At 39.5% G+C, this 27,822-nt stretch overlaps 2 protein-coding genes across 2 annotated transcripts in view; one reads left to right on the top strand and one right to left on the bottom strand.

Moving 5' to 3' along the window:
• LOC118424220 overlaps positions 1-1,177 on the top strand; it is a 28,384-nt gene extending 27,207 nt beyond the window's left edge. The window contains exon 6 of the mRNA XM_035832761.1: positions 1,027-1,177. Within this exon, the coding sequence (XP_035688654.1) occupies positions 1,027-1,176 (150 nt within the window). The 3' untranslated portion in view covers position 1,177. The remainder of the gene's footprint in view (positions 1-1,026) is intronic.
• Positions 1,178-14,587: 13,410 nt separating this feature from the next.
• The window catches only part of LOC118424783, a 29,388-nt gene continuing 16,153 nt past the window's right edge, over positions 14,588-27,822 (bottom strand). Inside the window, exons 10-21 of the mRNA XM_035833510.1 lie at positions 27,368-27,527; positions 23,727-23,789; positions 23,492-23,590; positions 20,052-20,083; positions 19,547-19,927; positions 19,071-19,187; positions 18,669-18,837; positions 18,356-18,570; positions 17,332-17,740; positions 16,753-16,967; positions 15,745-16,150; positions 14,588-15,500 (exon numbers count right to left, since the gene is read on the bottom strand). Coding sequence (XP_035689403.1) covers positions 15,496-15,500; positions 15,745-16,150; positions 16,753-16,967; positions 17,332-17,740; positions 18,356-18,570; positions 18,669-18,837; positions 19,071-19,187; positions 19,547-19,927; positions 20,052-20,083; positions 23,492-23,590; positions 23,727-23,789; positions 27,368-27,527 — 2,271 coding nt within the window. The 3' untranslated portion in view covers positions 14,588-15,495. The remainder of the gene's footprint in view (positions 15,501-15,744; positions 16,151-16,752; positions 16,968-17,331; positions 17,741-18,355; positions 18,571-18,668; positions 18,838-19,070; positions 19,188-19,546; positions 19,928-20,051; positions 20,084-23,491; positions 23,591-23,726; positions 23,790-27,367; positions 27,528-27,822) is intronic.

Here is a 27,822-nt window from a genome sequence, read left to right as displayed (position 1 = left end):
GGAACAGGACCGTTATTAATGTTTAGCCGCTCTGGTGACACGAGGCTTTTAGCCGCGCTGAAGGCACAAGGCTGTGGGGGCTTTTAACCGCGCTGTATCCGGCGGCTTTTAGCCGCGCTGTGTCCGGCGGCTTTTAGCCGCGCTGTGACCGGCGGCTTTTAACCGGGCTGTGACCGGCGGCTTTTAACCGCGCTGTGTCGGGCGACTGTTAGCTGCGCTGTGACCGGCAGCTTTTAACCGCGCTGTGACCGGCGGCTTTTAACCGCGCTGCAACGGGCGGCTTTTAGCCGCGCTGTGACCGGCGGCTTTTCACCGCGCTGTGTCGGGCGGCTTTTAACCGCGCTGCAATGTGCGGCTTTTAACCGCGCTGTGTAAGGCGGCTTTTAGCCGCGCAGTATCAGGCGGCTTTTAACCGCGCTGCAACGGGCGGCTGTCAGCCGCGCTGTGACCGGCGGCTTTTAACCGCACTGAAGGCACCGGCGGCTTTTAACCGTGCTGTGACCGGCGGCTTTTAGCCGCGCTGATGGCCTACGGCGGCTTTTAGCCGCGCTGATGGCGCTTAATTATAGCATACTCTGCAGCTTCACTTTCAACATTTGGGTATCTTGAGGTTTGAAAATTCGAGACGAAAAAAGGGAATAAATTGGATTTTCCCTTTTAAATTTGGATCGTGTTAATACTTTTTAACTGCAATATTAACTCGCTAGATAACTATACGTTAAGCTCCGGTCTAGGACACAATGTTCTACAGAATAACTTAACTATATGATTCCCAATCGAATAAGACTAGCCATTTTTTTTTCATTGACTGACTGCAGTCATTGTCAAGGAATAATCAAACCACCACTGCAATGGCGCTTCTACGTGTAAATGGAACAAGTAGCTACATGAGCAGCAATACGTTGCTGAGAAATTACGGTGTCTAATGGCTTAGTGGGTGTTAATATATAGTTTGTGCTATTTCTGTGTTAAAAAAAGAACAGAAAATTCACTTCTTACTTGTTGTCTGGCTCACCACTCCTCTAGGTTAAACACATGTCTGTCCGTGAGGAGTGGTTCCGATGGGACGATGAAGACGACGACAACAAAGATGACAGACGTGGCGCCCACCCGTACGACGATGGCGGATCCAAGAATCACCGCCTTCATTACTGCTACTACGTTTACAACAATTAGCTCACTCCAAACAAGAATTCAGTTAAACTGTAATTAACAAAAGATGGACGTACTAAAATTTCGTCTGCACTGTCTATGTCAAAGAACTAGAAATAATTAGCATCATTTCTTACGTGAATCCCCCTTCTTTCACCTTAAAAAAAGCTTTTATTAGAAAAAGAAAGCTATGCATGAAAATAAAGTAATATTTTGTGACTCTAGTAGATTTCTTATTTAAAATGCAGTTGCATGGTTTATATGGTTTATATAAAACCCTTGCATATAACATTGCATACATATCTCAATAACTTACTATTTATTATCATATAGCCAGGCGCCGCGGACCAATCAGAAGGCCCCGTTCAACGTTGGTTATGACGCCATAACACTTAGATTCCGGCCAGGCCGGTGTGTATCCTTATTCTGATTGGTCAGAATGAATCACCGGTGTCGATTGGCATCGATACTGGCACCAGTGTCGATGCAAATCGACACCGGTTCCGGTGTCGATTCATTCTGACCAACCTGACTGAGCGATGCACAAGAGATATTCAGGGTTTGGCCAATCAAAAGGAGCGAAACATATGCCAGAGCAGAGGGAATAAGTACAGACTGCAAGGAGGGAATAGCTCCTTCTGTTAACATTGATAATGAGTTTTGTTGTTCTAAAAAGCGAAAGACTGCAATGTTTTGAATATTTTCTGTGGAAATTTTGGTTTCAAACTGCAATCTGTTAAATACGTATGTACCAAGGAACAAAGGTGAACTTTTGGAAATTCGACAAAGGAATTCACACGTATAGTATGAAGGGATCTATGCGTCATACGGGAGTTTGCAAGTAGGCTATATGGGTAGGCTATATGATAATAACGTTATTGACCCGCCTGTTGCTCGGTATACATGGTGTCATAACGCCTGGTCCTTTGCTATAACCACCTCATAAAACCACCTCGTTCGCTTCGCTCACTCGGTGGTTTTATTCGGTGGTTATATCCAAGGAACAGGCGTTATGACACCATATACACCTCGGAGCGGGTCATTAACCCTTAATTAACGTTTACAATGAACATAATGTTTACGGTTGCGCAAGTGTAGTTTATGAGATACTGCCTGTCTGCTTCTTTGATGAGTTCAGATATTTACACATATTTTACTGATTGAACAGCCTTTCGGCCCTCTTTTAGTTTAATAGTTTTTAAGCTTCTTGAGAGATAATGCTGAGAGTTAGCCTGGGTTTCATCCTAGTTAGAAGGCTCCCGTAACCCCATTGGGATCCCCGGTAAGCTAAGTAGGATGCTACTCAGGCTAGATAAGAGTGATTTCAGATATATCTGAAGCTATTGTTACAGTACAACAAAAACTCTAACAAGGACTGATCAGACTGAAGTTATGTGGTTACATGTCATAAAACATCCAGAAGCTCTTTAACACATAGTACATACTACACAGCTGTGCCAATAGATGGATTACTTATAACCTTTATATACAGACACACAATGTCCTTCTTACAACGAATCATATGATATGTACTTGGTAATAAGTTGACCAAATCCAGGTTGGGAGTTTTTGTTGAATTCTTTGGAAATATATAGCAAGTATTGGAATAGTGAACATTTGAATATTTATCATTTAATGTGGTAAAGTCATAGAGGTAGAAGATGTGTCTTTAGAATATACATAGCTGAATTACTTAATAGTTTTATATACAGGCACACAATGTCCTTCTTATAACGGAATCATACCAGGTTTTACTTGGTGAAAACTTTACAACATCTAGATTGTGAGTTTTTCTGAATGGTTGGAAAATAACAAGTGTTGGAATGGTGATTCTGTCATAGAAGTAGACCATGTGCCATTAGCACGTGCATAGGTTCATTACTTATTACACTTTTATATACAGGCACACAATGTCCTTCTTTTGACAGAATCATACCAAGTTTACTTGGTAAAAAGTTGACCACATCCAGGTTGGGAGTTTTCCTGAATTTTTGGAAGATAGCAAGTATTGGAATGGTGATTCTGTAATAGAGGTAGACGCTGTGCCAATAGCGTATGCTTGTAGATTTATTATTTTTTATACAGGTACACGATGTCCTTCTTATGACAGAATCATACCAGGTTTACTTTGTGAAAAGTTGAACACATCCACATATTGAGTTTTCCTGAGTTTTTGGAAGATAGCAAGTATTGGAATGGTGTTTCTGTAATAGAGGTAGACGCTGTACCATTAACATATGCTTAGATTTATTATTCATAACTGCTACTATATACAGGCACGCAATGTCCTTCGTATGACAGAATCATACCAATTTTACTAGGTGAAAGTTGACCACATCAAGATTGTGAGTTTTCCTGAATGTCTGGAAAATAGCAGGCATTGGAATGATGATTCTGTCATAGAGGTAGACGATGTGCCAATAGCATATGTTTAGATTTATTACTTTTATATACAGGCACACAATGTCCTTCTTATGACAGAATCATAACAAGTTTACTTGGTGAAAAGTTGAACACATGCAGATAGTGAGTTTTCCTGAGTTTTTGGAAGATAGCAAGTATTGGAATGGTGATTCTGTCATAGAGGTAGACGTTGTGCCATGAGAATATGCATAGTTTTATTACTTTTATATACAGGTACACCATGTCCTTCGTATGATAGAATCATACCAGGTTTACTTGGTGAAAAGTTGACCACATCCAGGTCGGGAGTTTTCCTGAGTTTTTGGAAGATAGCAAGTATTGGAATGGTGACTCTGTCATAGAGGTAGACGCTGTGCCAATAGCATATACATAGGTAACGATAAGTAAAAGGTAGACCCGAAGTCTGTACAGTTAAAAGCCTTTCGACTGTACATCAATGATATCAGCAGATTTGTAATAACGTGTCATTCAAATATGGATGTTGGCTGGAGATGCTGAAGACCATGAGAAATGGAAAGAACTAGAGATATGGTAACATAGAAAATCAACGTGTCATTTATAATCACATTAGTCTGTTAAATGACAATGAAATGACTGGGGAAAATATATTGCAAAAGCCATGTAAAGGAAAGCAGCTAGAGTAATGTTTCTTGAACTGTATGTCGTTTCTTCCAGTCCCCAAAGGTAAATACATCAACAACAACAATTATGACATAAATGTTACTATCAAACAGCGTAACGATTAAACCGTTACCAACACTGTTATATCTGATGCATATCAATGAGACTGGGGATGTTAAGGAAGCTGAATTTTTGTGCTATTTCTTTCTAATAAAGTAAAATTGCTACGGCTAAATGAGCTTCTGTGATATTTGAATAGTTTGTCAGTGTGTTGAGTGTGTTTATATGATACAAAGGAATAGATCTGGCCCAATAGTAATTGAATACAGAATATGTATACTTTAGTGAAACCGTATATATCTACGCCGAAGATTATTATAATTCAGAAGGAATTGTTATTTAAACGTATCATCACAAATATATGAAAAAATTAAATCGAAGTCATCTGCTGTTACAACATTTATCTAACCACAAAAGAGTCGTATATAATGTAATATAAATGAGTGGCCCAAACATAATGGGGAAAAAATGTCCGTGACAATGCAGCCGGATTACAAAGGCCAATCACTGTTTATTTAGATTAAGTCTTGGCCTGTATATTCTTACGTCAATCATCTCAAAACCTACCTATCTGTCCCTAATCATTAAAGGCCTTTGATTCCTCTTGAAGTATCATCTTCATGTGCTTTCAAGTATAGTCCCACTGCAGTTCCAGATTCACGGCTAGGGAAAATAGAACATAATGTAAACTAGTATGTATCCATTCTCACAATATCGCATACATTTTCCCAATTGCCGTACATATTTTGACTGTACGTTTGATCTTGAGCATTGATTCTGGATTCCAAACTTTTTTTAGCCAAACTTACTTTTCTCGACTAGTGAGCCAGATTCTTTTACATGCAGAGGTTTGACGACCTAAGACTAATTAACGCCATGTACGGGGATTTACTTCTCCACCGGAAATGGTGAATTCACCCCTCATTACACCATTTCGCAAGCGGGGTTCGCGCTTGATCTACATGGTGGGCGAGGTAGTCCCTTACCACCTACACCCCCTCACCCCTCCGATAGAGAAAATGTTAAATACCGCCATGAAAATTCATCATCCGGGCTTCATGCGTCGTACAAATGCTATTTGGACGAATAGAAATATAGAATAGCCCGTCACTGGGTAATTTGAAATTAAGGGTTTTATAAATTACTATACAAATACATTGGTTATTACAACTAATCCCCTTGGCAGCTGACATATGTAAAGAGAAAATATTTCTACTAATATATCTACCCGTATCACCTGTTTTGGACTGCTGCTGGTGTCCCGGTTACCCTTGACTTGTCAGCAAAAAATAGACGGCCTGCGTCAGGCGGATTCCCGAAACACAATGTGAATAGAACCTTCCCCTGAAGAAATGAGATATCAGAGATGAAAATCATGGGTGAAAAACAACGCACGCTTCCAGACAAATCAGATACACACGCAATTGTTTTCTTTGTTTGTTTGTTGCATATTGAAAAAAAGGTATCGAAAACAACGGGGGAAAACAGTTTTCTTTTTTTCTTCGTCTGAAATGTTTCGTGTGCGTCACACAACATGTCGTCAGTTCACACACGTAAAATTTTACGCATACTTTTTTAAAACTTCTATAATGAATTTTCATTTGGCGTCTTTACCCAAGCAACACCCAAATGGCAAACCCAAGCTTAGAGCTGCAGTATTGCTAAGAGTTGTCAGGTGGCGTCATTTACACGAGCCAGCTTTACACATGTCAGAACGTTAACAAGGAGTCAACAAGGAGAACATGGAAATATTGTAAAAACGATTAGGTTAAACTTGTAGTATTTTCCGATGGAAAATTCATATTAGCAATAGATATATAGACAATTTGATGAGAGACAGCTACCGATTATCCAAAAACGCCCAGAGAACGTAGGTTTTTTTACGTTAGAACGTTAGAAATTATGGTTAGATATCTTGTTTTCGTGAAGGTAGCTTCGAATTCTTTGGACATATTGTTTCCAGAACGCACTGTGAAGGGTGGTTGCGGTTATATTGCGGAATGCCAGGCGACGCTTTTGATCCATGAGAATTAATCTACTGAACTAATTCCCAACAGCAATTAGCCCACACTGACTTTAGTATATGAATGGCATGAAAGCATGCATTAATTTTCGTAATTTTCCCACTGACCATACTGTGAATCATACAATTTGTAAAAATAAGCAATGAGATGCCGTAAATTGTCAAAAGAAATACAAGAAAGGAGATACTAATGTCCAAAAATGTCTATTTTGGTATTGTGAAATATATTACATTTGTAGTAGCTTACCCCTTGCACATGGAAAACTTTATGCTTGAAGCATGTGATATTTGCATACTATAAGCCAAGGGCTAACCATTCTTCACATTTTTAAATGACTTCTGTGTTATCCATAGTGTTGATGCGAAGTGCCAAACGGCTCCGTTATGGTAATTAATGATAAAGTCATTGGTCGGGTCGTGATGAAATAATTAGTATGGCCTATATTGTAAGTTCATGTTGTGCACGCAAAACTGGTTAAAGAAATATGTCTTTACCAAGCGTATCAGTACAAATAAGGTTAGAAAAACTTTTCAAACCCGAGCAAAGTCTTGCAGTGCTATACAAGAATATATGAGATAAACGTGATATCAATTTTTGTTAGCTATGCCATTTTTTGTATTCAGTCATTTGTATAACATGCACAGCCTAGTGTATTAAATGCCTTGAAATTCTCTCATTTCATTCATCTCTATGGAATACAATACCCTGGACTATCGTAGCTAGTTTTTATCATCATATTCTCTGTCATCGGTCTTCTGGGCGTCTGAAAAAATTCCACTTTCCTCTTCAAAGTTTGTTCTACGGTAACCTGGCGTGCAAGTCCTACAGACTGGCTCCAAAAAGGAAACTGTTCGTTTTGGATACGTCTTTAGTTTATCTTAAGTTAGTTGAACTGAATATGGACATCTAGTCATCACAGTTGCGGTTCTGTAATTGTCTACACAGGAAGAACCCAAACGAGACATCCAATTCATGTCTCCAGTACCACTTATTAATTTTGGATAAGACCTAACGTAGCGGTACCTATTATCGTGTGGTACCCTTTATCGTCACTTTGGCTCATGTCCACACTTCAATGTCTGTTATGCAAAACCAAAACCCTGGCGATGTCGTACTAAGACCAAATACAGTTACTGTTATGACATTTTTTTTTATGTATCCCCTTCTTTGTTTATTAGACTTCGGACTGAAAGGAAACTTTATGGATTTTGTTTGCTTTCTTCACCCTAAATTTATATTTTCATGGTTTCTTGTATCATAAGGTTAGAGACGAATGACCTAGAATTTGTTACATAGCTTTCGTTTGGGATTTGCGCATTTTTAAAAACTTTCTAATGACTTCAAACGCATTCAAAGACCCTTTTGCCATTGTTGTTGCTCGTTTCAAGGCAAAGAAAATATGTTTACGCTTACGTCAGCTCTTTTCCCGCAGGTATTTCAGTCTGTGTAAGCCTGGTTTAGTTGATTGTTTGCAACTCTTAACCCTCAAGCACCCGACCTTTTTTTGCGACTAAAATGACCGAGTGGGGTCCAAACGGACCCCAAAATGTTTTGTTCATAAAATCCCAGTTCCAACTCCTATCGGTGATCAATGTACATACATTGCTTCGTCAATGTATGAGGAATATTTCGACATGTTAAGGTGTTGCTAACCCCCACCTCATTATCATAATATATGCAAAAGATCAGAAGGACCATATTTTGCACTTAACCTATTCTGACCAGAGAGGGGAATTTTGAGGCCCTCAGCAAGCTTTATGTCGCATAACTCATGAACGGCTAGTGCTAAAGCAACAAAACTCGGTAATATATCACAAAATATTGTTAGAAAAAAAATTTTGTCAATAAAGTAAATTTATCATTATTTGGGGTTGCCATGGCAACGGAATTATGACAGGCATATTTTCGCCAAAATATGCCAATTTCGATTTAAACAAGGTTTTCTTGGTAAACAATGCTTGTTTTCTTACAACAATAAAATTCTATGAAATACAATGCTATTTTCATGATTCAACATTTATAATTTATGCTTATTTCATGACGTCATTAGTCAAAATCCAATATGGCCGCCCTCCGTAGCTAAATGATGTCATAATGTCGTCATATTATATGTTGAAGACACAGAAGTCTTTATGAGGAATTATTTTTACATGTTTAATATTCTCTGAAAGTTTGGTGGTGATACGATAAGTAGTTAGGGAGTTAGACTCAAAAGTTTGTTTCGAAAGCAGCACTTTTTTGCTGGGGTCCGTTTGGACCCCAGACGGACCGATCACGGACTTTCTTTATAGCTTCCATAGTATTGTACCAATCTTCATAAAAACTTAGGAGAAGGTATAGAAGATTTATTGGCTGACAAAGTCACAAAAGGAATTTTTCTTCAGATTAAAAATGTTCAAATGGTACTTCAAAATTTACGCCTGGGGTCCAAATGGCGCGACAAGGGTCTGCACGAGCAAACTGTATGGAGGAGATAAACAGAGCTTCTCCATGGAGGTTGCTCGTGCAGACCTTCTAGCTCCACAGAGCGGGCTCTACGCACTCATGAATGCAAACACTTGGTTCTCGTCACCTTCATGATTTTAAAAAAAACTCCATGGAGAAGCTTCTCTCGTAGAAGAAAAACAAACGGGCACGGGCTGAACTAGCACCGTAAACAAATTGTTGGCAGGGCTCTACGGAGATATCGTAAATGACAAAGATACACAGAACGGAGAGCAGAGCAAGCAACCTCTACAAACTATGAATGTAAACATACTATTAACAACAAACACACAGAGACGATAGCTGATCGAGCAGCTCCACGGGCTATATGAATGTAAACACTTGGTTCACGTCACCATCAACAAATCGGTGTTAGGGCTCTATACAGGGATACTGTAAACAACAAACACACAGAGCCGATAGCTGATCAAGCAGCTCCACCGGCTATATGAATGTAAACACTTGGTTCACGTCACCATGAACAAATCGGTGTTTAGGGCTCTATACAGGGATACTGTAAACAACAAACACACGGAGCCGATAGCTGATCGAGCAGCTCCACGGGCTATATGAATGTAAACACTTGGTTCACGTCACCATAAACAAATCGGTGTTTAGGGCTCTATACAGGGATACTGTAAACAACAAACACACGGAGCCGATAGCTGATCAAGCAGCTCCACCGGCTATATGAATGTAAACACTTGGTTCACGTCACCATAAACAAATCGGTGTTTAGGGCTCTATACAGGGATACTGTAAACAACAAACACACGGAGCCGATAGCTGATCAAGCAGCTCCACCGGCTATATGAATGTAAACAGGCTCTGCGGATAATCGCAAATGACAAGCATTCACAGAACAACGAATGGATATCTTTTTTGTACGATAACATTTGAAACAAAAATGCTGATTTTGTAAGAACTTAAATCGCGTGTACTATTGAATGACCCAAGAAAGTGGGGTATTTTTATTCTTCAGTTGGGTGTTGGGTCGTGGAATTAACAGTGTGTTGGGAAAAGTAGTAGGGATTTACCGGCTCGCTCCCTTCACGGGGACCTAACCTCTGCTTGGAGAATAGATTGTTTGTTTGCCCAAGGAGCTTTTATCAAGCTCCTTGGTTTGCCATTGTAAAGAATGCGAAAACTTCGCACCTCAGTGCTAATCGTTAAGAATGGCTGATTTTGGGTTTGATTCAGCCCTGTGACAAATTTGGGGAAATCTGTTGGCCTTCTATGAAAATACATGTACCATGTCTGTCTTAACAGGGGTGTATTCAGGAAATATTTGCGGAATTCATACGAGCTCTAAGGATCGTATGGATTCCGTAAAACTCATATGATTTAAGTCAGATTCGTGTGTTTTTTTAATCTCCAAGCAGATCCTACAATGGCCAGTAAGGTTAATAAGTACCAAACTCAGACGAAGGAGTGTAGTGAGCACAAAAGGTGTCTTTTGCCTGAATTGTGAGGAGCTTACAAACTCGTGTTCAATATTAAAACCTTTGAGATTAATATTGAATCAATACTAGTAGTCAAAGATAGTTTGCGCAAACTGTACTTTGACATTACTCTTCCCACGGAGCTTTTATCTTTTTTGCTCTACCAGACTACATGACCCACTCTCCAAGCAAGCATGTACAGGTTGGTAGAGTCTTCAACATTGTCAACTTCTCATATGCCGGTAGGACCAGCGGGGAAAAGTGACCTTTGGGCTGGTCACACTTTACTCCACCAACAACTGCTTGGAAAGTTATACGCCAGTCAGCCAGCTGCTTTCGGCGTCAGTGTCCTGGCGTGGTAAGGTCGCGCTCTGGGGCGATTTCGGATTAGCACGGAGGTGCGAACTTTTAGCTTTCCTGGCGAGAGCCAACAAACCGTTTCATTCAATGAATGGGTTGTTTTGATTTCTTCTCAGACACCAAGAACTTTCTTTGAGATTAGGATTACGGAATTCATACGAGCTCTACTAATCGTAAATATATAGTGTGCATTTCTCAAACCTCTTTTGAATTCAAATCCGTGTGTTGTTTGGTAATGAATCGTTTAAAATAACTGTAAATTCGTACATATTCCATTAATCTCTTATGAAAGCCGTTATATTCTTATAAAAACAGGCACCCCTGGCTTTGGAGATCTACTCATAACAGGTTTAAATCTATATCTTTATGAAGCCATATGTGGGTTTTTTTCGTAGTGGACCAACAGATCTCTACAAACTTGTCACGGGGCTGAAGTAAACCAATAACAGCTATTAGCATGAAGGTGCAAAGTTTTCTCATTCTTTACAATGGCAAACAAACACGTATCTATTCTCCTAGCAGAGGTTGGGTCCCCACGTGAAGGGAGCGAACCGATAAATTTCGACCACTTTTCCCAACTCACCATTCTGTGACCAAAAATCCGCTTGAAGAAAAAAATATTCACTTTCTTGGGTAATTCAATGGTACGTTAGGTAATGAGTATTGATTTGTCCGCATGATTTGTAACCTCCTTGTTTATATTCATAGTGCGTAGAGGTGCTCGGTCAGCTATCGGCTCTGTGTGTTTGTTGTTTACAGTATCTCTGTATGGAGCCCTAAACACCGATTTGTTGATGGTGACTTGAACCAAGTGTTAACATTCATATAGCCCGTGGAGCTGCTTGATCAGCTATCGACTCCGTGTGTTTGTTGTTTACAGTATACCTGTATAGAGCCCCAACGCCGATTTGTTGATGGTGACGTGGACCAAGTGTTTACATTCATATAGCCCGTGGAGCTGCTTGATCAGCTATCGGCTCCGTGTGTTTGTTGTTTACAGTATCCCTGTATAGAGCCCTAAACACCGATTTGTTTATGGTGACGTGAACCAAGTGTTTACATTCATATAGCCCGTGGAGCTGCTCGATCAGCTATCGGCTCTGTGTGTTTGTTGTTTACAGCATCTCTATATGGAGCCCTAAACACCGATTTGTTGATGGTGACGTGAACCAAGTGTTTACATTCATATAGCCCGTGGACCTGCTTGATCAGCTATCGACTCCGTGTGTTTGTTGTTTACAGTATCCCTGTATAGAGCCCTAAACACCGATTTGTTGATGGTGACGTGAACCAAGTGTTTACATTCATATAGCCCGTGGAGCTGCTTGATCAGCTATCGGCTCCGTGTGTTTGTTGTTTACAGTATCCCTGTATAGAGCCCTAAACACCGATTTGTTGATGGTGACGTGAACCAAGTGTTTACATTCATATAGCCCCGTGGAGCTGCTTGACCAGCCCATCCCCGTTTGTTTTTCTTGTACGAGAGAAGCTCCTCCATGGATTAAAAAAAGAATTCATGAAGGTGACGAGAACTAAGTGTTTGCATTCATGAGTGCGTAGAGCCCGTTTCGTGGAGCTGGAGGGCTGTACGAGCAACCTCCATGGAGGTGCTCTGTAGAGCTCCTCCATGGAGGTTGCTCGTGCAGCCCCTATTGAATGGACCCCACTCGGGTATTTGAGGGTAAATGCTCTCAATACTCCACTATCACCCTTAAAAACATGCATGTTCTCCTATCCTGCGTAATTATGTTCGCCTGTTTTCGTTCGGAAGTTTCACGTTTGTTTCAGAACAGCCCAACTGACGAAGCTAGGGATTGTTCGGAAATTTGGTTTTTGTTTAGGTCTTTATCGACAAAAAATAAGGTCACCCAATAGCTTTCCTCACTAATGCATCAGAATGCTTGATTTCTCCGAATCTTCAGGCTTGATTTCTCCGAATCTACGAAACAGAGGAACACTCTCGAACGCGTACAGAAACGAGCTCTGCGTATCATCTACGGACACAGCAGCAACCCAGTGTCGGTAACTTCCTTGCCCACCCTGCAGTCCAGACGAGAAAACGCTGCAAGATCGTTATACACACATATGCTGGCCAGTGACCATCCTTTGCACTTTATGGTCCCTGACGACAGGGGGGTTGCGACAGGACGAACATTGCGTAACTCCAGTCACCGAACACTACCTAAATGCAGGACCGAAAGACTCAGACGATCATTCTTACACCAAGCCACAGTGCTCCACAACAACTCGTTTTAATCTAATCTTACAGACAGTTTGAAATGTTCACAAACTGAAATTTCTAATTCTTTTAAAATGAATGACTACACGTGTTTGTATTTTATATGTACGAAGTTTTAAGCATGTTTCAGATGTCAATTTCTCTCCTCCGTTATGATTTTTAACACATCGATTTTAAACACTGTAAATTAGAGACTTATTCAGATCATGTCTGCTACGCTAATAAAATTCATTGATTGATTGATTGATTTGTGAAAATCGTATGTTCTCAACACGCCATTGGCACAATATATAGGTGGTAAATATATAGCTCTCGGGGTCATAAAGAAGCGGTATGTGATTGGTTTCCCTAGCGGTGTTTCCGTAACTGCAGTGCGCATTTTCCTTGAAAGCGTCTAAAGATGATACTATAAGAGGAATTAAAGGCTTTTGATAATCAGGGGCAGGAAGGTATATTTGGAGATGATTGGCATAAAAATAAACTAATTACAAGTCGGGACCTAATTTACATAAACACTGATTGACCTTGTAATTACGATGCATTGCTAAGGACTTCTTTCGCATCAAGTTTTGGCCACTCATTTATTTTACAGTATACACGTTTCTTTATATTAGGGATTTCTATTCTGATCAGATAAATGTAGAAACAGTAGACTGCTTTAATTTTTTTTTTCATATTCTTGTGATGATACGTTTAGATTATAATTCCCCCTGAAATGCAATGATTTAAAGCGCAGGGATTATAGGTACTTTTTGAGCTCAAGTTCACGTACATATTCTGTATTAAAATACAATTGCGCCAGATCCATACCATTGGCTCACATAAACACACCCAACCATGCTGACACGCTGACAAACTATTCAAAGATCACAGAAGCTCATTTAACCTTAGCAATTTTACTTTATTAGAATAAACGAAAAAGCACAAAATATTCAGATTCCTTAACATCTCTAGTCTCAATGACATACAGCAGATATAACAGTGTTGGTAACGCTTTCATTCAATTTGTTACATTGTTCAATAGTAACATTTCTGTCAAAATTGTTGTTGTTGTTGTTGTTTCCTTTAGTGACTGGAATAAGCGCCATTCAGTTCAATAAACAAAACACTGCTTTAACTGTTTTCCTTTACATGGCTTTTGCCAAAACCATTATTTCCCCAGTCATTTCATTGTCATTTGACAGACTAATGTGATCATGGATGGTACGTTGATTTTCTATGCTACTCTATTTCCAGTTCTTCCAATTCTCAAAGTCTTCAGCATCTCCATCCAACATACATATTTGCATGACATGGTATTACAAATCTGCTGATATCATTGATGTACAGTCGAAATACTTTTAACTGTACAGACTTCGGGTCTACCTTTTACTTATCGTTACGTATGCAGATGCTATTAGCATAGCGTCTACCTCTATGACAGAATCACATTTCCAACTATACTTGCTATTTTCAAAACATTCTGGAAATTTCACAATCTAGATGTTATCAACGATTCACCAAGTAAACCTGGTATGATTCTGATATAAGAAGGACATTGTGTGCCTGTCTATAAAATTAACAAGTAATAAATCTAATTAAGCCTATTCTATTGGCACATCGTCTACCTCTATGACAGAATGACCACTCCAATACTTGCTATCTTCCAAACATTTAGGAAAACTCCCGACCTGGATGTTGTTAACTTTTTACCAAGTAAACCTGGTATAATTCTGTCATATGAAGGACATTGTGTGCCTTTATATAAAAGTAATACGTGACCCAGCTATGTATACTGTAGTAGTCTATAGCACAGCGTCTACCTCTATGACAGAATCGCCATTTCAATATATGCAATCTTCCTAACATTAAGGAAAACTCACAATCTGGATGTTATCAAATTAAGACCAAGTAAACCTGGTACGATTATGTCATACGAAGGACATTGTGTGTCTGTACCTAAAACATTAATATTTATTCCAGCTATATATATTCTAATGGCACAGCGTCTACCTCTATGACAGAATCACCATTCCAATACTTGCTTATTTTAAAAATCATAACCTGGATGTGACCAACTTTTTTACCGAGTAAGCTTGATATGATATCTGTCATTAGAGGGACATTTTGTGCCTACATCTAAAAAAAGTAATAAGAAGTCATAAAGCTATGTATGTTGTTGTGAAAATCATCTAGCTCCAGAACAAAATCGCAATTTCTATCCCAATACCTTCCAAAAGTAAAGTCTTGGATTACATGTGCAACTAAATTTGGCAATAGCATGGAAAATAGAATTTATAGGAAACATGATGGAAAGCTTCTAAAGGTATTAAAAAGTTACGTTGACTCACTGACTTTAGAATGACCGACCTTTGCAGAGTTAGTAAAAGGCTGAACACGCACACAAGGAAATCAAAGGACTATGAAATGTATCACCTTGGAAACACATTTTTATGATGACCAAAGTACAGTTCAGTCAGTAAATCGAATGTTAACTTTTAACTTGATCAAAGTAGCAGACATTAATTCGTTCATATGAAGCAAAAACTACCCAAGTGCAGTAAACATTGTACATGAAGATGATAGTTTGCAAAGGCTATGCGGAATAATACTGTCCTAATAGACAATACATAGAAGAAGCTGCAGCACTGTATCTTGAGGACAATTAACCGCGCTGTCAGGAAATGGTGTAGTCGTCAACCCACTGGGCTCATTCTGTTGTAATAAAACATCGTGGTCATAAGTGAAAGTGTTATGTGCTACAAATTTGACATATTTTCCCTTTTTTATTTTCTTGTTGTTTAGATAGTACATTGTAATATATAAAGAACTTGAATACTTTTTAGTATCATTATAATGCAATTACACCACTTTTAGATCTAACAAAAATAGTTAAGGGTATTCGTGAAGACAAACCACAATATAACAAATATACTCATATAGATATGAATCCACTTACGTTTGCATGGAGAATAAGCACTAGAGATAACTTTTCCCCGCTTGTCGAAGAAAGTGTCTGCCCAGTCAATCACGTTGCCATGGCGTTCACATGACGCTGCCTGGTCATTCATTTCAGCTGATGACAGCACGCGGTTCCAGAGGTTCACCTGCGACAGATCTCCGATGAATGCTTGAGAGACGTCGAACCCTCCTCCAACTGTGTCTTGGTCCTGCCCGAGGATCCATGTACCGCCAGTGCTCACCCTGCCTCCTCTGCTGAGCCCCGAGCCTGAGTTCCTAAGCACGCCGTCAAAGTAGAACTGCCAAGCTCCGTTGGAGCTGCGCCAGGTGGTACATAACACATGCCACGTACCACCCAACACAGGCAAGGGAGATGTCTTAGCCATTTTGTCATCTACCCATATCTGGAAGAAAGTTACACTTCGATGAGACTTGTTTCAGATAAAAACTTGTATAATGCAAATATATATATATATTACCTCCTTTTTAGTATTCCTATTTGCGTATATCTGCTTTTAACATAATTAACAACAGTGAGAAACAGACTGAGTACTTGTACCTCTGAAACACCCCCGCCTTCACTATATTAAGACAGCAATATGGTTAGAGATATTATATCACAACTTGTACAGCCAGGCAGAGAATAACCTACAACTAGTACTTCAGTTGTTGGTACATAACAATGGGACAAATAATGCTACATACAAGTGACTTTTGTTGTTGTTTTGAGCAGAAAAGATAAACGGTAAAATCTGATAACCGAGAAAATGTCATAAAAGTTGATCATAATAAACACGTTTTTCCATGGCAATACAATACAATGCAAATCGTACAGATCTTTCAAAGTCATACATATTTTGACTCATTCTTCAGCGATTAGTACCAAAATATGAACATCTCAGATAGATATGTGCTAGAATGGTACAACCATGCAATGAGGTCATATAGCATAGGTTCTGAAATGTTTTGTGTAAGGGTTAATAATGGAAACTGATGTAAGAAATACCTGTAAACGATTTGCATCGTCTTTATATAAGCGTATCTCGTTGTCATGGCTTCCCACAGCGTAGCTGACCAGTCCCATTTTTGTGTGGGAGTTCCTTGGGCTTCGCATGTGCAGACATAGAGTGAAATTACTCAAGGCACGTGGCAAAGTCGACCACAGCTTGACGTAGTTGCTGGTACTTCGCGAAGTAGGGAAGGTCATCTTCTGCAAGTCACCTGAAAAACAACACAACATGGGGTGACCTTACAACCACCTACTTCTATTAGATGATGGGTGTCAAGTCTTTGCTACATGTAGCAACTTTGTTGCAGTATCATACTTGTATATAGCATCATATTTCTAGGTTTATATTAGGTGTGCCTCAGAGCTTGTGAACACATCCAGTGGTAGATGATACATTGCTAAGCAATTGAGTGTTGTATGTGATGCCCCAGATATTCCCTACAGGGCAAGCAGGAGTGGTCTTTGCTGTCTCATACGGGAATTACCTTGTCCATTAGTGAACCTCTAACATAATGTAATATACCACGATATTATTTGTACTCTGACTCATAATATGAATGAGCTTTGTGTACTTACGTTGACAGTAAGAATGAGCACCACGGGCGACTTGCCCGCCCATGACAATGAGAGTTGTTGTCCAGTCAATCACGTTGCCATTGTGTTCACAGGGCTTTGGCCATTGTTTCCTGATTTCAGCTGATGACAGCACGCGGTTCCAGAGGTTCACCTGCGACAGATCTCCGATGAACGCTTGAGACGCGTCGAATCCTCCTCCGACTGTATCCTGGTCCTGCCCGAGGATCCATGTGCCGCCAGGGTTCACCCTGCCTCCTTTTCTGAGTCCCGAGCCTGAATTCATACGCTTACCGTCAACATAGACCTGCCAAGCTCCATTGGAGCTGCTCCAGGTGGTACATAACATATGCCAGGCACCATTCCACACAGGCAAGGGAGATGTGCGAACCATTTTGCCATCTACCCATATCTGAAAGAAAGTCACACTTCGATGAGATCGATTTTATTGCAACAGCTGCAGTATGGCTACTTGTGACAAAAATGCGTTAACAAAACTTTAAATACATTTATGAGCATATATAGTAAAGCAAAATGGATGAGGCGGACTTGTACGATTGTCTTTATTTTGAAAGATAGTTCTGCAATTCCCATGACCAGCTATAGTGCTGGTTAACGTAATATCATAATTTCAATTAGATAATTATGTTGCGGACTTTTCCAAAGGATCGCTTTAGCCGTCAGAAGAACCAGAAATTAACACAGTCTTTAATTAATAGACACCGACGTTTCACTACACAGTGAAAACACCTTTTTTTTATTCAATTATTAATTCTAAGGGACAGAGTTTTACCATTTTGCTTAAGATATCATAATCAAACTTAATGATGTACTTTCAACGTGTATTGCTGATTTCCCCCTAAATGATCACATTTTGGCATGGAATAGTACGGTTATGTGGTCTTTGTTGGTGTTTCTTAATAAAAAAAGAATATATGTGCCATAATCGTACAATCATGCAATAAAATCTGATAGCATAGGTTTTGAAACTTTTTGTGTCATGGTTATTTATGGAAACTGAACTTACACGTAAACGATTTGCATTGTCCTTAAGTACGAGTATCTCGTTGTCGTGACCACCTACAGCGTAGCTGACCAGTCCCATATATTTGTTGGAGTTCCCTGGGCTGCGCATGTGCAGACATAGAGTGAAACTACTCAGGTCACGTGGAAATTCTGACCACATTCTGGCATAGTTACTGGTACTGCGTGAAGTAGGAAAAGTTATCTTCTGGGAGTCACCTAGAAATAATAAAAGTATAAAGGTTTCATGAATGTACGTCGATCAGTTCAAGGATGTCAAATCTTTAAAAGTGATTTTTATGACTGTTAAAGCTTACCATAAGTCACGTAATTTTGTAGGCTTTGTTCTACGTCTTTCAGCTTTTCTTGCCCCTCTCGTACCTTAGCTGGAATGTCATTTGTACGCCCCTTTATTCTCAAGGCTGCAGTCCACACAGTATATCCACCTCCAATGAGCCCATAGACCTGTGCGACTAACTGAGGCATCTGTAACATTGATTAATAATTATTGAGAACAACATTTAAACCATGGCACATTGATAAATACTAAATACAATCTGTAACTTTTGCCTTGAGGTATTGACTATGTTTATTAAAATAGCATTCCAGGTGACCACTTTGTTGACACGGAAGAAAAACTATGGTTCAGAAAAAACCTCCCGAACATCATCCAAAGAGTGCCATTGGCGAATTCAAAAACAGAGAGTAAACAAGTTTACCTTTACAGTATACCTTTTCGGGTTTCCTTCAAGTTGTAGACGATATATTTCAAAGAGACTTCTTCCGCCAAAGACTTCCGACTGTGGTTTTACCATGTTCAAAAGATCGAACAATACCTGCAAAATCCAAGAACAGTTTCCATTAAGTGTATAATGCGCTGTAGATAGATCTCCCATTTATATCGGACATACTGAAATGTGCAAGTAGGAAAAACAAAGTGAACGGAATTCAAACAACATTAATCTTGTACATTCTAGTAATGCTAGGTATTCCTTAGAATATTTCTATATGACACAAACGAGCTGACGAAAATAATAGTGTTACTTGGAGGCAGATGTTCTTTAGACACCAGAATAATATGAACAGAAAATCACATGTTTCAGTCTCTGACACATAAATTAAACAAACACGGTCCATGGGCCTAATTATATCGATCTCCTATTTTACTGAAATTTCTCATGCAATATGTACATACTTGTCTGATTCTGTCTGAAGCGGGACTCAGGACGCTGTCTGCCCACACTTGAATGTTGCTGCCCACATACTTTCCATATCTTGTTTGCATGCTAGCAAGTGTGTCCAGCATGTTACTCAGTCGGTGTTCGTCTACGACGTACAGGATCTGTTGGCGAAGGTACTGCTGCCCAAGCTGTAGGTCGCTGACGCTTCGTGTTAATTCTCCCACCTTCCTGTTCAGCTCCCGGGTCTGATCTTGTATTTCATTAAGCTGTGCCGTTTGTGCAGACTCCATGTGGTCCATAATGAACCCAACTGTGCCAAAAATCTCCGTAATTGCGTCGAATGCTTTTTCAAAACCAGTAGCGCTAGCAGCAATTGCAGAAGTTATTTCAAACCGCTGCAAAAAAAGTATCAAATAGGAATACTGGTTAATGTATAAAAAAGAGATTAACGCATGATTGGAGAATAAATCAGCATACTTCTATGTCTCTTATTCCATATGAAATGTTCGGGTAAGTTACCTTTTCTCCATCATGCAGCACTGGAATTGATTCTGGAAGGCAACAGACAGATACAGTTATACACTACGTGCTGCCCAAAAATATGACCAGCTAGAAAGGCCGACATTTGCTTAAGGGCAAATACAGCATATTTCAGCCATACCCCTTCCCACGCAACATTGGACTGTTCCAAATCACCCCTGCGCAAAAATGGAACATCCTCTTAACAGTACATTATCCCCCAAAGTGGACTGGTATTGTGAATTGATTCCAGGCAAAAACAGAGCTTGCTTCTATTTTTCAGAAAATGACAATAATCACACCTTCCATTCAGAAATTTTTCATCATGACTGAAAACTGTTGAATGACTTCATGTAATGTCATTAACAATTTTCAGTACGATAACTAGGTGTAAGTTTAAAAAAGTATAAGCTCCTTGTAATGTGGGTACATTTATTATTGCAGTGAACTTTTTTTATTCAAGTAGGGCATACGATTTAATAATTATCAAGCAGGTGCAGGTACTGTAGGAGCGTTTGTTTTCTTCAAGCTGTAAAACTGTTAAACTGTTTTACTTTGTATGCAATCAGCCATCGAGCCTATTCTTATTTTAGTTTAACAACTTCCTGCCAGACCCGGAAGATACGATTGAACCTTGTTCGAGGATTTATTTTCGTCTGTCTGGTCAGTCTGTTCATACCCTGGCGCTGAGAGTGTTTTATTGGGCTGAAACTCTGGCAGTTTAAAGTTACTTACAATTTAAATGTTCAAAGTTAATGTCAAACAACAACAGCACTAGGAAATGTGGCCAGGTGGTCACTATAGAGAAAATGCTGATCTATTGACTAGGAGCCATACGTTACACATGATTTCAGTACACTGATCATTAATCATATAAACATTGCACAGGTAAGCCAATTGTTTAGAAGTACAATTAAGTTCAAATAATTCTGAAGAGAAATATTGATGAGAAAATAATCATTCTCGCCACTGTCTAACTTATAATTACGTATCAAAACTAAACGCAGATTTTCTAACTAACGCACATTTCGCCGACTTCATCAAAGGACCGCCGGCTATCAATCAAACACGGCTGTTGATTAGACTTAGAGTTTCAAACAGTCATGTGCTGTTTTTAGCCACTTGACAGCAAACTTCATGCTACGTGATGTTTTACATTGCTTGGACCTTCTTTCCTACAGCGGTGCTTCTACAAAATATTTAGACTGTAACACTGAGTCCCACATGTTTTATAGAATAGAATTTGACGCAGAACAGCGTTTTTTGCGCAGCTAAGATACTAGCGCTATAAATAAGCGCTTCAACTAAGGATGGCAACCCGTACAATATTTTTGTATACTGTTGAGCTAAGTAAAGTTTGTTGTTTATGAGGTTTTAGTTGTCTTTGAAGCTTTGACCCGAAATATTTTAAAGTCAAACTGCTGAAGAGAAGTAAGTGACTGCTACGATTATCGTAGATATGGCCCTAAAATAACTGATAAAAGAAGCCTTCTCAATAGTCTAAAATGCAAAAGCTTCCGGGGGGGCTTCGCCCACCTGGGTCCCCCCACAGTGGCCCTGCCCCTGGACCCCGCCAGGGACATTCGGCGGCCCCCGGACCCCTGTCCGACGCTTTGAAAAAATCCTGGCGAGAAGTCTGTACGGCCTGAGTCTTCAAGTTAACGTATTGTGTGGTCCCGCTTATGAATATTAATTAGCCTTCGCTTTCCTCTTCGCTGATTGACTGAACCATTAATTGAATTAACTCTTCCTGCCGGCTAGACGCAGGTGCAGATGTCGGCTCTGTGGGGTGAACGTCCGAAAGGTCATGGCATGGAGAACGAAAGAAAACCAATTTCCCCTAAAAAAAGTGCTGTAATTAAGCCTTTTACAGTACTTTATGCCAAAAATTTTACTTGGATCATTTTACCAACTATCTTATGCCTATCTATACCAAATGTTACTCATACCAGGGTACAGGGGTGCAAAATATACCGTTATAAGACCGTCAACAACAGTCGCACGGAGCTAACAGCGCAGCGAAAATACCATCGCTAGCGTTTCAACTTCGGATAAGTTATAAGTACTGTTGAACTCAGTAACGTTAAAGTTTGTTTTTAGTTGCCTTTGACGGTTTGACCTGAAATAGTGTTACGCTAAACTCCTGAAGAGAAGTTAAGTGACTGCTGCGATTATCATAGATATGCCCCTAAGAACTGATACAATATAAAGCCTTCTGAATAGTCTAAAATGCGAGAGCCTTAGGCGGGCTTCGCTCCCCCTGGCGGGAACACTGCTATATACGGGATCATGAGGCCCCGCTTATGAATATTAATTAGCCTTTGGCCTCCTCTTCGCTGATTGGCTAGGTCTTTGATTCAATTAACTCTCCGGCTGACGCGCACAGGTGTGGCTCTGTGCGGGGTCACGGAAGGTCACGTCATGAGGCCAAAAGAAAACAAATTTCCCCTCAGAAAAGTGCCAAAATTAATCATTTTAAAGTTGTTTATGTCAAAAATTTTACTAGAATCTTGTTACCAAGTATCTAATGTCTATCTATACCAAATTTCAGGTCATCTAATTGTAATACCAGGGTACAGGAGCCAAAAGTGTTCTTTTTTGGTCAAAAAGTGGCCAAAAATCGCAAAAATATGCATTTTGTTGCACTGTACACCAAAAGTGGTATTGAATTTATATGAAGGGATTATCAAGGCACATCTCTGTCAAATTTCAGCTCATTCGGTTGCAATACCAAGGTACAGGAGCCAAAAGTGTCCTTTTTTGGTCAAAAACTGGTTAAAAAATCGCAAAAATAAGCATTTTGTTGTACTGTACACCAAAAGTGTTATTGCATTTTTATGAGGGCATTATCAAGGCACATCTCTGTCAAATTTCAGCTCATTTGGTTGTAATACCAGGGTACAGGGGCCAAAAGTGTCCTTTTTTGGTCAAAAATTGGTCAAAAAATCGCAAAAATAAGCATTTTGTTGTACTGTACACCAAAAGTGTTATCGAATTTATATGGGGGCATTATCAAGGCACATCTCTGTCAAATTTCAGCTCATTTGGTTGTAATACCAGGGTACAGGGGCCAAAATATACAGTTTTGGTCTAAAATTGACCAAAAAATCTCAATAAAATCATTTTAGAGGCAGATATGAAAAAAATGGGAGAAAAGCATCAAGGTATTTGCCCACTCTACCCCTGTGCCGAATTTCAGGTCATTCGGTCCAGGAACGGCGGAGATGAATCACTTTGAAGATTTGACAGGAGAAAGAAAGAAAGAAAGAAACATTACGAATACAATATATTTCACCATACTATGTATGGCTGAAATATAAATATCACCATATATAAAGCGTTGTGGCTACACTGAAGTCTGCATTTCGCGTTCCATAAAAAAGAAACGGTGCCCTATTCCCATCAGTTGTGGTAGTTTTAAGGACCATAATGGACGTTACCTGCCGATATCTGTTTAAGGCTATTCTCCAGGATGCCCCCCTCTGCTTGATTTTCGTTGCTGTCATCTAATGCCTTAAGGTCAAGAGCAGCTTTTTCTCCTGTAGCAAAGGGAGTCATTACAAGGTTTTGAAGTCACATTGTAGTACACTATGCAATTTCTTAAAAGAAAGATTGAGCTTTTTTTCTCTGTAATTTTGTAGTTTGGAGATATTTAAGTACCATAGTGAACTTTACCTGTCAACATCCGTTGAATGTTGTTCTGTAGCATATCAACTTCTGCCTGCTCATCGCTGCTGTCTATGTGTACATAGATAACAAAAACAAAAAACTTGCATCATAATTTAGAAAATGTATGTCTCTCTCTCTCTCCCTCTCTCTCTCTTAGTATATATATATATATATATATATATATATATATATATATGTGTGTGTGTGTGTGTGTGTGTGTGTGTGTGTGTGTGTAATGTAACTTTCAAATCATTTCTAAATATTCTATGGATGTGTGATATCTACGTGAATGACATGGCAACTGTCACAGAAAATCATGAACTTGACCAATACGCAGATGACAGCACGGTGCAGACAACAAGGCAGGCACCTTAGGGCAGGCGGCTTCAGTCATTTCGTTTCTGACTAAAGCTAAGGGCACAACCCGTCGTACGTGCAATTTGTCCGTATGTTTCTTTGAGAGGCCACGTCCGCCACGTGTTTCTGAAAACGTTCAGGCTGTACAGAGCAGGCGCGTCGCACGTACTAGCATGTACGGGGCGCGAATCCGCAGCCCGATGGCACACAAGGCTTTGCTTGCACTTAAAGTTCTACGGCGTGTCTGCGTGCTCCAAAATTCGTCGGATTCCCTACGAGTTCGTACGGAGGTGGTTCTTACCACGTACTGATCCATAAAGATTGCCCTCGTATTTGCACGTACGGCGGGTTGTGCCCTTATCTTATGGAATGTTGAATTGTATCTTTTGTGTAGTACATTGTATTTAGAAGGTATTTAGACCTCTGACCTCCTCCACCCTTGAAATCTTGAAAAACGGCGTAGGCCGAAGATGTACCAAGGTTAAATAAAGGTTGAAAAACAAAACAATTTGCTAACGTTGAACAATATAGAAAAAATCAAAACAGCAAAGTTAACATGGAAGGTTACAACTTTGGAACTAGAGGTGAAGGGAAAACAGTTGGAGCAGGTTCCAGTCACAAAGCTACTTGGAGTACATGTGGATCAGTACCTGACAACATAAGTAACGTAGTGAAGAATTGTAACTCAAGTATGACCAAACTGAGCAGGATAAGAAACAAACTACCCCTGTGATAAGGAAGGACCTGGCACAAACCCTGGTACTGTCTCACTTGGATCACTGTTCTCCATTGTGGGGAATTACAACAGCTAAAAACCTCAAACGCCTCCAAGTAAGGCAAATAAGAACAGCAAGGTTTCCATTCGATGTGATACCAAGACAGATAGTGCAATAAGGCAAGACATCTACGTAAGGGTTGTTACCGGTGAAGGAAAAAATCTAACCAAGAAGCTTTGCCACATTCTGCCGGATTGTGCACAACAGACTCCCGAAAACATCGCACGGTCAACTCAACTCACAGTCAACCAAAGTCGGTATCAAACACGGTCAACAAAAACAAACTCCATCAAACTGTCAAAACCTAAAACCAATGCAGAAAGGAAACGCTTTCTCTACCGTATGTCTCACCACTGGAACACAGCGTGAACATTTTGCAATATTGTGTAAATGTATGATGTATTTGATGTAATATTAGCGTGATTATTTTTGTAGTATTTCTGCCCTGTCCGTTATCACATTGTATTGATGTATCTGAAGACGTTATGTGTTGGACCACAGGAAGACTACCTTACAGAAATACCAAGCTGATGGTGGATCCAAATAAAGTCAAACCTGTGCGGTCTCTGAACTTTGTTTATATCAGTTATTCTTATAATAATAGTTCTGGTCGTCGCATCAAAATCACAATGAAAATTCTCCCATTAACAGTTACCCAATGATGCACTGCCAAAAATAGTCACAAAATCAACCTCATGCTCACATACGTAATGAAGAGCCTACTACATCAGGGCTCGAAATACCACCTGCATATGCAGGTTAGTGCATGTAAAATTGGAGCTGTGCAGGTATTTCTGATGTCTACCTGCACATAACCTGCACTGGTCACAGTACTGAGTTTTATACAGTAATGTCCTATATGTAGGTGTACATGTATTGTTACCTTTGCCAGAATGGCTAAGGTTATGTTTTGAGCTTGTGAGTCTGTCTGTCTGTGTGTGTGTTAACAGCATAACTCAAGAAGCCTTGGATGTATCCCGAAATTATTTGGTAGGTGGGAAGGGGTCGGGAAAACGAAGGTCAAGTTCGATAATGGGCCCCTTGCGGCATGCTAAAGTACTGCAGCAGAACCTGAATTTTTGATATCTCCTGTTCTGTACATGCCGGGCTATGATTTTTGAGTGGTACGTAGCCCCTAGGGCAGAGAGTAAGTGCTGTAAGTTTGGACCCCCTAGCGGCTTGTTTAGAACTGCAGTCACCGATTTCCTTTCAAACTTTGGACGAGAATAACTACAGAATGTGTTGATTGATCGTCATGATTTTTGGTATGTAGATAGCCCAAGTAACAATGTACATAATGGAATACTAATTATGCAAATCAGCAACTAATTTGCATAATTAATGAGGAAAGTTTATAAATGCACTGCATTTCACAATAGGACTTTCAAACTTGTCACATATATAGATGAGTAAGAGAGAAATATCAATGCATATTAATTATGCAAATGGCAGCCTCATTTACATAATTGATTAGAAAAATATGAACGTGTTGACGGATCGTCATGATTTTTGGCATGTAGATAGCCAAAGGGAAGACTTGCATGATGGGATTCTAATTATGCAAATCGACTAATATTCATACTTAATGAGGAAAGTTTGTAAATCCACTGTATTCCTTTATAGGAGTTTCAAACTTGTCACATTTGAAGCTGAGAAAGAAAGAAATATCAATATATTATTAATTATGCAGATGATGATCTTATTTGCATAATCAATGGCAAAATATGAACGTGTTGACGGATCGTCATGATTTTTAGTATGTAGATAGCCTAAGTAAAAACTTACATAATGAGATACTACTTATGCAAATTTACAGCTAGTTTGCATAATTAACGGGGGAAGTTGATAAATCCACTGAATTCAGTGATAGGACTTTCAAACTTGTCACATATGTAACTGAAAAAGATGGCAGAGAGTAAGAGGTGTATGTTTGGGTCCGCTAACGTCTTTCCTTGAATTGCAGGAGCCGGTTTAGTTTCCTACTTTGAAAGAGAATAAGTCAAGAAGGATGAAAGGATCATCATGATTTTTGGTATGCTGATAACTTAAGTGATGCTTGATACAATTTGATATTAGTATGTAACTAGGGATCTAATTTGTATAAGCAATGGCAAAATTTTATGAACCAACTCCAGGCAATAAATGTAATGAGTAACACATCTATGTCTACAGATATCATTCTACATAACAAACCTGATTTGGCAAAGGTATGTGTTCGTGGAACTCTAGTTATCAGATGTGTTCATTTTTACTACCTATAAAGTATAAAAGAAAAGAATAGCAATGGTTCCTGAACAATTTTAGTATGATCGTTACTTCCTAAATTTAGAGTGGTGCAGGTAAAATTTGTCTGGTGTAGGTAATTTCCAATGTTACCTGCACCAGTGCAGGTATGCAGAAAAGGGTATTTCGAGCCCTGTACATATATCATTCCCTACTTGTGCCTGAATTCAAAATAGAGAAACAGAAGCTATCCCATTTGGTAACTTATAACAACAGACGTATTAATGTTACCTGCTATGTATCTTTTGTTCAAGTCAACTTTACATTTCCAGAGACCATTTGAGTCACTTTCGATCTCAGAACCAGGAAGACAGTCAACACGATAGCAGAGGCGGTCTGATCCTCCACAGATGCAGTTGGTATTATTCGATGAACCCCACTGTTCTTCTGCCTGTAAGAAAAAAATAACTCTTTCAGCCAACAATGTAAAATTACAAAGTAAAGACATACTGTAAATGCAGAAACTTTCGCGGTAGATTAATGTTCGCGGTTTTTGCGGCGGCCGCTTCACCGCGAATTTAAAACCACCGCGAACATTTTTCCATAACAGTAAGAGACTACAGTGGATGGTGCTACCGCGAAATCAAAACCACCGCGAAAAGTCCATTTTCCCGCTACCGCGAAATTAAAACTCCGCGAACTTGAATGCATTTACAGTATTCAAAACGCTTGTATTACAGACTATT

Source organism: Branchiostoma floridae, chromosome 10, assembly GCF_000003815.2.
Source record: "Branchiostoma floridae strain S238N-H82 chromosome 10, Bfl_VNyyK, whole genome shotgun sequence".
In the NCBI taxonomy this organism is placed as follows: Eukaryota; Metazoa; Chordata; class Leptocardii; order Amphioxiformes; family Branchiostomatidae; genus Branchiostoma; species Branchiostoma floridae.
Note: the sequence above shows the minus strand (reverse complement) of the source record. Positions and strands in the feature narration are given on the sequence as shown.